Source organism: Oryza sativa, chromosome 6 (genome assembly GCF_034140825.1).
Source record: "Oryza sativa Japonica Group chromosome 6, ASM3414082v1".
Taxonomy (NCBI): Eukaryota; Viridiplantae; Streptophyta; class Magnoliopsida; order Poales; family Poaceae; genus Oryza; species Oryza sativa.
This window is the reverse complement of record NC_089040.1, coordinates 20,591,469-20,602,329: the sequence shown is the minus strand read 5'-3', so window position 1 is coordinate 20,602,329 and position 10,861 is coordinate 20,591,469. Positions and strand designations below refer to the sequence as shown.

The 10,861-nt window shown below is 41.9% G+C and overlaps 2 protein-coding genes across 2 annotated transcripts; one reads left to right on the top strand and one right to left on the bottom strand.

The window, feature by feature from the left end:
• The first annotated feature begins 271 nt into the window (after nt 1-271).
• Nucleotides 272-2,864, top strand: LOC4341201 (NAC domain-containing protein 76-like). The gene is made up of 4 exons (NM_001421611.1): nt 272-491; nt 663-862; nt 993-1,264; nt 1,797-2,864. The coding sequence occupies exons 2-4, from the start codon at nt 694-696 to the stop codon at nt 2,484-2,486; spliced, it is 1,131 nt and encodes a 376-aa protein (NP_001408540.1). The 5' UTR covers nt 272-491; nt 663-693; the 3' UTR covers nt 2,487-2,864.
• Nucleotides 2,865-5,790: 2,926 nt separating this feature from the next.
• On the bottom strand, nt 5,791-10,233 carry LOC4341200 (uncharacterized). Its single transcript, XM_015788798.3, has 5 exons — nt 9,946-10,233; nt 9,700-9,840; nt 9,073-9,110; nt 8,682-8,748; nt 5,791-6,852 (listed from the first exon to the last, which is right to left on the bottom strand). The coding sequence occupies exons 1-5, from the start codon at nt 10,162-10,164 to the stop codon at nt 6,442-6,444; spliced, it is 876 nt and encodes a 291-aa protein (XP_015644284.1). The 5' UTR covers nt 10,165-10,233; the 3' UTR covers nt 5,791-6,441.
• Nucleotides 10,234-10,861: the final 628 nt, after the last annotated feature.

The following is a 10,861-nucleotide window of genomic DNA, read 5'->3' as shown; positions in this document are numbered from 1 at the left end:
AATTATGATACACTGCTGCAGATGGAGACACCTAATTGCTCTTTCTGAGGCCAGTTTTGGGGCAGGGTCCCCTATTCAAGGGACACAAGCACCATCTTTTCATTTAGTCCATCCAAAACCATGCCCAAGACATGCATGGACACTCTTACTGTGACCCTATCTGAATGGTCAATACCTCACTAATTAATTTAACTAAGCTACACTAATGGACAGCTCAAACCCACTCCTCCCCAGCACAGTCATGTATAGTAGAACATAGTTTTATACACCTATAGGGCTTGTCTTTGCTGAGAGAGCATCTTGGACTTCCTATCCTTCTAACCCTATCCCCTCTCCTTTCCCATATAACCCATACACATCCTCTGCCTTGCTCCATCATCCTCTTCCTCTTGTTTTTCTTGCTGCTTGTCCCTATCTTTTTGTTGCATTGAGGAGCTGATGAGCTGAGCTAATCAGGGCAGAACAAAGGCAGGAGGATATAGTTTTCCAAGGTTTGTGCTCTTCCTTTTGTTCTGTTTTAGCCCTATGCATGAAGAGGAAGGTATATAGTCAAGATTGCATGCACTTCTCTGATTCAAAGGTTGCTTTTCAAGCTAGTAACTCAAGTAGATGATCTTCTGGTGTTTCTCTCCCAAATCTAAACAATGTCTGAATCTCATCAGATCCTAGGGCCGGCCTGCATCAAAAAGAAGGATGCATCCGAGCGGCGGCGCGCTGTCGGTGCCACCGGGGTTTCGGTTCCACCCGACGGACGAGGAGCTCCTCTACTACTACCTGAGGAAGAAGGTGGCCTACGAGGCCATAGATCTCGACGTCATAAGGGAGATCGACCTCAACAAGCTCGAGCCCTGGGATCTCAAAGGTAAAATTGAAATTGAGCAATCAATCAGTCAGCTCATCTAGCTAGCCGGCCGGAGCTAGCAAGCATGCAACAGTGAGATTTAGCTGAAGTTTAAACATGGTGATTAATATTTCATGTGGTATATATACAGATCGGTGCAGGATAGGGACGGGGCCTCAGAACGAGTGGTACTTCTTCAGCCACAAGGACAAGAAGTACCCGACGGGGACGAGGACGAACCGGGCGACGACGGCGGGGTTCTGGAAGGCGACGGGGAGGGACAAGGCCATCTTCCTCGCCAACGCCTGCCGCATCGGCATGAGGAAGACCCTCGTCTTCTACGTCGGCAGGGCGCCCCACGGCAAGAAGACCGACTGGATCATGCACGAGTACCGCCTCGACCAAGACAACGTCGATGTCCAGGTATATATATATATATATATATATATATATTTGACATCAGCAAAAACCATATGCAACATTAAGTTCACGATATACATACTTAGCATCCATGAAATGCCAAAGTCATGCATGATATCACGACTCATGAGTACTGGTACTCCCTCCGTCCAAATATATAAGTATTTCTAGCTATGAACTTGAACAACTGCGTGTTTAGATTCATAGCTAAAAGTTACTATATTTTGGGACGAATTGCAGTTATGCTAGTTTTGCTATTTATCAGTCATCTAGAACTTTGTTATTTTGTCAGTTACCTACATGAATTTGTGTGTACTATGTATATGCAATTGGTGGTTGATCCAAAGAGAATAAAGTTTCAGGCTGAGAATTAGTAAAAAGGGATATGTGTGTTGTACAGAAAGATTCACCTTCATGGAACCTTGCATATATAGCTCAAGGGTTTCTTGCTACTGAGATTGATGAACTAATTAACAGCTTAATTAATTTACTGAGATTCATTGTCTGATCTGAAAATGAAAATACATCATTGCAGGAAGATGGTTGGGTGGTGTGTAGGGTATTCATGAAGAAGAGCTACCAGCGAGGCCTCAACCCGGCGGACATGGCGGCGGTCGACGACGACGACCTCCTCCACCACCACCACCACCCCTTCCCACCGGCCCAGCTCCACGGCGGCGCCGCCGACCACAAGCACGACGGCGCCGGCGGCCACCACCACCACCACCTCATGCAGCCGCACCACCACTACGACGACTTCCCTTCCTTCGACCCCTCCATGCAGCTCCCCCAGCTCATGAGCGCCGACCAGCCGCCGCCGCCACCGCCGTCCCTCCTCCCCGGCGTCCCACCCTCCGCCGCCGCTGCCTTGAGCTCCCTCGACGTCGAGTGCCCCCAGAACCTCATGAAGCTAACGTCGGCCGCCGCCGGAGGCGGTGCCACCGGGCTGCTCCACGCCGGCGGCGACCACCGCTTCGCCACCGCCGCCACGGACTGGTCCATCCTGGACAAGCTCCTCGCCTCGCACCAGAACCTGGACCAGCTCTTCCAGGGCAGGGTCATCGCCGGAGCGTCGTCGCCGGCTGCCATGGCTGCTCCTAGCCACCACCAGCATCTCATGGATCAGCTCGCCGGCGGCGGCGGCGGCACCGCCTCGTCGTTGCAGAGGCTTCCACTGCAGTATCTGGGGTGCGAGGCAGCCGACCTGCTCAGGTTCTCCAAGTAGAGAGATTATCCCTCCATGCATGCATGGATCACTTGAACTAAGCTAGCTTAATTAGCTGCCACCGATAAATGAGCAGTTGATGATGGTGATGATGATCTGAATGATCAGCTCATGTTTTTTTGGTTAGACTGGTTAATTTGATCTTCCTTTTGGTATGGAGCTTAATGCTTCCAAGTGTATATACACTCTATGCTATGCTATGCTATGTTTTCCCATGTGCATGCATGCAAATGTGGCTTTGAAACCTAATTATACATGCATGAGAATACTTAATTAATATTTCTGATTTTCCCATGCATTTTTGGATTTAAGTGTTGCTTCTTAATTAGGATGCTTCATAATTGCTGGCTGATGAATGAGAACCGATATTAATTTACCATGTGCTTTGCTTGCTAGAGTTCATTAATCAAGAACTGTCATTATATATTGCACATATATGGATTATTGCTCATGTTGTGTTTAAACCTTTATGCAATATTATGTTGGGTTAAACATTGAGGTAAGCTCTTGATAATAATTGATAGAACCAAGGAACTGCATGGATTATATTATTTATCTTGCTCTGGATTATGCTTTTATTTTTATGGAGGTAGGTGTCACTTTCCCTCTTTGTTCGTGCATGAATGGTTTGGACGTTTGGTGTCTATTCCTCTACTGAAATGAATGAATATGTTCCCCTTCAGATTAAGGATAAACCATGTCAAATTCGTGTTGAATTATTGTCACATCTACTTCTTCATTGTTGGTTGTTAGACCTGATTGAAGAAGAAATCGTTAGACCTTATAAGAGAAAAACCAAAAGACTTAATTTCTTTTTTTCTCTTAGATGTGCACTACTCTTCCACAAGGTATCTTAAACTCAGAATCATATCACTAATATGCATGGTTTAAATTTCATATTGACTCTATACATATCAACCATTTCATCAATCAAGGAGGAGCTAGTTTAGTTATTTAATGAAATAAGACGATATATAGGGAGAGGACTACAGTCGGGTGTCTGACGTTTTGTACGTCGGACAGTGTTGCATGACATTGATTCCAAGTGTTTCACATGTTTCATCTTTTGATGGGAAAATATTCAACAAAATATGGAGAAAAAATGTTTCATCGTATGAAAACAATGTTTCAACTGTTGAAAAAACATGTTTCGACATAAAAAAAATATGTTTCAACAATTTTAAATTATGAAACACAATCAAAACAATACTGAAACATTTTCTTACAACACATGAAACATCAATTTTGAAACATCCAAATGCTTCGGGAAAACAATGAAACACACAAAAAAAAACCACTGCAACATTTTAGTCTAAACTAATGAAACATCCAAATATTAAGCTAAAACATAAAAAGAGAAAAAAGCGGTCTAGATCTATTTCTTCCTCTTCTCCAGTGATAGGTAGGCCACCATGTTAATGTTGGGATACCTATACTCCATGAAGACTCTCTATTACCTTCTCCTATTGCTGACGAAGATAAGGCAGAGCTTGGCGCCGCGCCGCTGTCAAGCAAGCTAACACTGAGTTGCTCCCCTCATTGATAGTGTCCACTCCCCTGGATCTAGTGCCCCTTAGCTCAACGTATACTGGAGACGGTGCCAATGAGACACCGATGGGTGGTGGACGTCAGGACGCCCCCCTACTGCGTGCCAGCAATGTGGCGGAGTGCGAGATGAGTCGCTCTTGCTTGCCGTCGGTGCAGGTCTCTCCATAGCTAGCCGTTCCGGTGAATATGGGGAGAGAAGAGAGGAAAATAAATGGTTGGGAATGAGGTTAAGATTGACTGTTGAGCAGAAAAGGATGAAAAGAGTGGTTAGGTAGGACTCACTAGGTAAGCGTCAGATATTTAATCACACTCCGGACGTACGAGTTAAAGCATTTCCGAAGTTATGGTGTCCAATTTTCTTCTTGAGCAGGTTGAAGCATTTTCCAATATATAGGGGACATAATTAAATATAGCTTCATTCCAATCCAACTGGCCTTTAATTTCTCTGTAAAGCTAATCTTCATATTGTGTAGTCCGTTAGGGAAAAAGCAGATTAATTTCCAATACATTGCGTAGGTGTTCGCATGATATATAGATATTTTGTTGTTTGTTATGACTTTTTTATACTTCTTGATTATTACCCCTCCGGTTTTAAATAGATTGCGCCGTTGATTTTCTATCACATTTAACCATTCATTTTATTTAAATGCAAATATGTGAAAATGCAAGTTATGCTAAAGAAACATTTAATATATGATAAACCAAGTCATAACAAAATAAATACTAGTAATGTATTTTTTAATAAGACGAATTATCAAATGTGTGTCAAAAAGTTAAATGTGTCATTTAGAAAAACAGAGACAGTACATGATATGAAGTTCAAATTTCAGTCTAGGATGAAAAGGTTAAACCCTCTATGTTCAGTCTAAAATGTGAACACCACAATAGGCGACCTCCAAGCTTTAATTCCAAGAATATGTACCATTTAATTTATCAATATTATTTGTCGTATGTAGAGATCGATACCTAGCATAAAAATATTATTAGAGAGAGAGAATAAATTGCACCATGTAGATGAGTTTAACAGGGTTTCAAACTGTAACGTATGGCGCCAACAATGGTGAATTGTCCCACTCAAAAAAGAAAAAAAATAAAAGTGGTGAATTGTGATCCTCTGCCGGCGTAGCATGCATGTGGCTACGGCAGCATACTTCAATGGTGGACAACAGCCTAGTGTGGTGCTTATATTAGGCATTTAGGCACATCATCTGCCATCCGATCGATGCATGATGACAGGTCCAGATTGAAGTTCTATATCAAACAGTCAGAGTTGTTTGATTATAGATTAAGATGAAGATAAAATCAACGCATAAAACCATTAGCACGTGATTAATTAAGTTTTAATTATTACAAACTTAAGAAATATATCTATTAGATATTTTAAACTAACTTTTATATAGAGAGTTTTGGAAGAAACATACCCGTTTAATAGTTTAAAAAATATGTTAGCGAAAATCGAGGTAAAATTTGTATCTTAACTAATCAGAAAATAACGAGGATCCCTCTACTTCGAAACACTGTTCTTTGCAACTCTCTGTTTTAGAACATAATGTGTTTTGATTTTATCCTATCAAGTTTGACAGTCTATAATTATAGGGGCTGATTATGGCATTGACTAGATACTGTAGCAGTATCACGCAGCATGCAACGGTTCCAATCTAACCTTTCTCTGCAAAGCTTCAACTTGCAGCACGAATTAGCTAGTCACACTGCAAATTAATGACAGCGGCATATATAGGAGTAGCTTGCAAATGACTTGCATATCAAACTGCTGCCTTAATTTTCACACACAAAATCTCAGAATAAACAAGTATTTAGCATAATATAATTAACTAGCATGTAGTAGTATATATAATAATGCAGTATACAATCTGACGCCTATAGCTAGCCAAGCCTCCCCATGGTTGTTTGGCTGCATATATAGCCCCTTTGCCATAAGCTGCACTCCTCTCCTTTGTTTACGAGGGCCAATGAGTTCTTGAATGCAGGAAATTCCACAGAGATGTCGCTACCTAAGCGACGCCAGATGCGTTACGTTGCTGCTCCTTCTTCCTCCGTCAGATCAGGGCAGCAGCAATGCAGGGGCCATGACTAGTAAATTGTCTCACCACGCTCATCAAAGTTTGTGACCATGCATGGAGAAGATAAATAAATAGAATATGAATATACATGGGTAATTTTTGTGGATAATTTTACTACCGGGGTTTTACTGTCAAATTTCAGTACCTACATGTGCTCAAGTGCTTTCTCAAGAACCATAAAATGCCCATACATTTCTTACTGAATAAATGAGTGCAGAAAGCAAGCTAATTTTGTGGTGCTAACTGTGAATTCCTCGTGTAATTATATTGATTGTTGAGTAAACAATCTATATAATGAACTGAAGAATGTGAAGATGATAGTTGTGTTACAGTGTGGCATAGACGACTAAGGTCACAAGGAAGCCTAGCAGGGCACCAGCTGCAACCTGCAGCTCAGTGTGGCCGACTGATTCGCTCAGCCGGTCACATTCCTCTGTGTAAGCCTCCTTCAGCTGTGTAAATTCAGTTACCTCTGTTTCTGAACTCTGAAGGGCGTTCAATCTCGACGATTTGGTCCCGGAACTGTGGATTGGGAAGGGGTTCGCGGATGAACCTTGTGAAGAACCAAGCTTCTCAGCCACGGAAACGAGCTCGGCAACCGTCTCGGGCTTTGAGGAGTGGAGTTCAGAGGTGGAACTCAACAAGGAATTGTCGTCCGGGTTTTGAGTGATCTTCTCGCGAAGGGTCAATAACTTGTTTAAAACTCTTGCATGATTGCCCACCTCTCTTCTTACTCCCTGTTGAGATTATCCAATGGAAATGACATGAGCAAAAATCTAGTATTAAATTTATAGATCAAAGCACATACTAGTTCTAACTTCTATAATCATCCAGGCAGTGCAGTTACGAGAAAAAATAAAACTGTCATATTTGAGGCCATCGTATTGACTGGGACCGGCCAGATATTAAGCTAAGATGAAATTGACCATGCCAAAAGTAACTGAATCAGACTCTGAAATGAAGAAACTATATGATCCCCTATACCAAACATAACTGGCTATTACTGACTGTAAGTATGGACCATGTTCACTAACATTCAACTTTGGGAATGAAAGTTATTGTTTTTTTTCAGATGTGGATGTATATGCAAGCAAAGGATTAAGACATGAAAACAAAAAAAAAAAAAGAAAGGAAGGAAGGAAAGACAAAAGCCCAGACAGATATCCTGCTCACTTCACCAATGAATAAATAAATAAATAATAAAAAGATAAATTGAAGTTACACTTCACCAAATATGCAATATAGGAAAGGGGCCTTAGCAGAAAATTTTAGTAAGTGTTCCATGAGTCATATGTATCATGACTATTCATGTTACAAGTTATAACAGCCTTGTAAATATGCTAACTAGAACAGTATCACCTACCAATTTTATAAACAGAAAAACATTGAGCAGCAATGGGAACTAGGAAAAGTTAGATCAAACTGGTCTGACTGAATGGGAGTATCTCTGCCAACACAGTCATAAACTACAAATATCAAATCAGTGAAGAGTTTAATCCTTCATAATGATGAAGTTCTCATGCTCCCATGTTCTTTTTAGATAAAATGGTTATCTAAAATTGAGTTTTGCAATACTTTTGCACATTGCAAAAGGACTGGTTAACAAACCTATCAGATTTTAGATTAAAATTAGGAGACGCAGGCAGGATAGGCCATTGTCAATATTAAGATATTAGTTTAAAAGGCACCAAATTATGTGTTCACATCATGTTCCCGGAAGAGGCAATGATGATGCACAATATATATTCCCCTATCATTCTTCAATATCTAGTTGAATAGTTGATGTAAGAAGTTATGAGATTAAATTAAGTATTTCCATCTCCTTTTGGCATAGTATAAAAAACCGGTCCGGACTGGCGGTTGAACCGGAGAAAACCGGAACCAGGCCTCTCACCGGTTTGGTTCAATAGAAAGACCGCTCGTGCATTTGACCCGGTAAGAACCGGGTGAACCGGCCGGTTTTTGTTGAAAACCGGTGAACCGGGCTCATAAGAACCGGCGGTTCATTGCAAGTTGGGCTGGACTTGTAAGGCCCATCATCGCCCATTTACATTTTATGCAAAATATGAGAGAAAACATGCGTGGAAAGGGATTTGAACCCATGACCTGTGGGTTGAGACCTTACCATGCTTACCATTTAGCTAGCTCACTCATCCTGTCTAGTAGAAAACATATAGTAATCATATGCCTCCAGTTCAGCATTGAACCGGTTGACCCGACGGTCCGACCGGTGAACCAGTGAACCGACGAGATCACCGGGTCGACTACTGGTCCGGGTTTTTCTACTATGCCTTTTGGAGGGAATTGGGGAGGCATTAATAGGAGCATTTCAGCAAATCTAGCAATCCAAATATACAGCCTACTGCCTACAGCTTAATTAGATATATAAAACAGGGGAACCCTTATATGATGCCAAAGCTCCAGAAGAATGCGCACTACAGTAAGCCACATAATTGGGGGCACTTAGTACGATCAATAAGCTGGCCAGTACTAGTTAGTGACTACATAACTGAAAGATAGAAGAGAGATGTACAAGACAATAGAAAAGCATCAAAGCCCACCATACCTGAGCATCATACATTACGATTGCTGCGAACACCACTGACATACCAAAAATGGAGTCTGCAAAGCCCCTGCATACTAAACACAATAATCAAGAAAGACGTAAAACCACAGAATCTAGGGACTAAACAAGAATAGAAATTTAATGACCTGTTCACTTTAATGCCATTTTCAACTTTACCAAATTTTGGTAAAATTGCCAAAAAAGTGGCTACATTTAGTTTGCTGCCAAATTTTGGTAACTATATAAGAAATCGTACCAAAATTTTGGCAAGTTGCCAAAATTTTTGGCAACTATGCCACAATTTTAGCATTGCAAAAATTTGGTAAGGTTTTTTTTGGCATCAAAGTAAATAGGCCCTAAGCCTCAAACAAGGAATTTTTAAGATGCTAACCTTTCTAGCCCAAGCGAGGTAGCCACTGCCACAACAGCCTAAAAACATTGAAAATAAATTAGAGACCATCAGAACCGCCAATTTCGATAAGAGATAAGTTACTTTACATCCCTATGGCTAGATATGCTTGAACAGTACTATATTGTAATATATTACAAAGCAAAGCACAAGAAATATTTTGACGTAACTATTTTGAGTCTCTTGCGAATATCTCGGCGCCATACTACAACGCGTGGTATTGTACCGAATTTCAGAAATCTCTGGATAGCAAGCAAGCTTACAAAAGTCTAGACACGATTGGATAGAAGAATTACACCATACTGAATTCAACCAAGAACAGCAACCATCCTAGCATAATACTTTGAGTGGCTATACGAACATTAATCACCCAACATCGAATTGTACCAAATTTCAGAGTTGTCCATCTAACAAGCAAGATGAAATACTTTACCCGCATCACATCACATGGCAACCCCAATCCACTACACAAGCAAGCTATCCCAGACACAAAAACAGCCTAAAATCAGCCTAGGCACAATCGCCATTACAGTATAGCATTAAAAAAAAAGGAAAAAAACATTAAGGCAGGGTAAAGTGCAGGCAAGGCAAGTATCATGGTCGTCTCACCGCGGAGTGGGTGGAGGGCATCCCGCCTGAGCGGACGGCAGCCCGGAGGTCAAAGGCGCCGGCGGCGCCATCCTTGCCGGAGGAAGTGAAGGGCTTGCAGAGCTGGCCGACCGCGCTCGCCGCCGTCGCCGCAATCAGAACCTTCTCCAAAGAAAGAAATTATCAAGTCAACCCAAGAACTAACTCCCGTATATTCAAAGAAATCATCAGTAGGGGAAGAAGCGGTCCACCGGGCAGGCTGACAACCTTGTTCCGGACGAGCTCGGCGATGTCCTCCGGGGCGAGGTGGAGCGAGGACGCCGCCGCGACGGCCCTGCGGCGGCGGCGGCGGGATGGAGGAGACCAAGAAGAGGAGGGTAGTGGAGGTGGAGGGATTGTTGTCGGTGTTGGTGGGGAGGAAGAGGAGGAGGAGGGGGGGAGGAGGCGAGAGAATGGTACTCCTAGAAGTGATTGCGCCATGGCCATCGTGCTCTCTCCTCTCCTCTCCTGTCTCTCTCTCCCTCCCCCGATGGAATGGACGGGAAGGGATGGATCAAAATCAAATTTTGACTATTCAACATTTCAACCCTGCAGCATGGTGGAAAATGTGCTTGCCATTTATTTGCTGCAAAGACTTTTTTTCTCCCCTCTTTTTAACAACGACGATTGGAAGTGGAGAATGTCTCCTTGGAAACCAAGCATATTTTTTTTCGAAAAAGATTTATGGAATCAAATTACATCAATTACAAGTTATTATGCCTGGTTGGAACCCCACCAAACAAGTTCTAGTAAGGTCAAAGATCTATTCGCAAACATATGTATAGTGTGGAGGGGGATTCTCTTACATAATACTCTCTCCATTTCGAAATGTTTGACACTGTTGACTTTTTAGCACATGTTTGACCGTTCGTCTTATTCAAAAACTTTTGTGAGATATGTAAAATTATATGCCTATATAAAAATATATTTAACAATAAATCAAATGATAGGAAAAGAATTAATAATTACTTAAATTTTTTGAATAAGACGAACGGTCAAATATGTGATAAAAAGTCAACGGCGTCAAACATTTGGAAACGGTGGGAGTAACTTTTATCAGTCTCAATCCCAGTGCCTATTCTAGAGGTATTTTTAGGATGGTCCTTTGATCATCATCCATTTTGGCATAGGAGTATCCCATCTT

Excerpts from the sequence above, each read along its gene's own strand:
- LOC4341201 (NM_001421611.1), top strand. The coding sequence starts at position 694 with ATGCATCCGAGCGGCGGCGCGCTGTCGGTGCCACCGGGGTTTCGGTTC. Across the intron at positions 863-992 it reads CGAGCCCTGGGATCTCAAAG|ATCGGTGCAGGATAGGGACG; the intron begins GTAAAATTGAAA and ends GTATATATACAG. Across the intron at positions 1,265-1,796 it reads AAGACAACGTCGATGTCCAG|GAAGATGGTTGGGTGGTGTG; the intron begins GTATATATATAT and ends ACATCATTGCAG.
- LOC4341200 (XM_015788798.3), bottom strand. The coding sequence starts at position 10,164 with ATGGCCATGGCGCAATCACTTCTAGGAGTACCATTCTCTCGCCTCCTC. Across the intron at positions 9,111-9,699 it reads TGCCCTCCACCCACTCCGCG|GCTGTTGTGGCAGTGGCTAC; the intron begins GTGAGACGACCA and ends CAATGTTTTTAG. Across the intron at positions 6,853-8,681 it reads TCGTAATGTATGATGCTCAG|GGAGTAAGAAGAGAGGTGGG; the intron begins GTATGGTGGGCT and ends TAATCTCAACAG.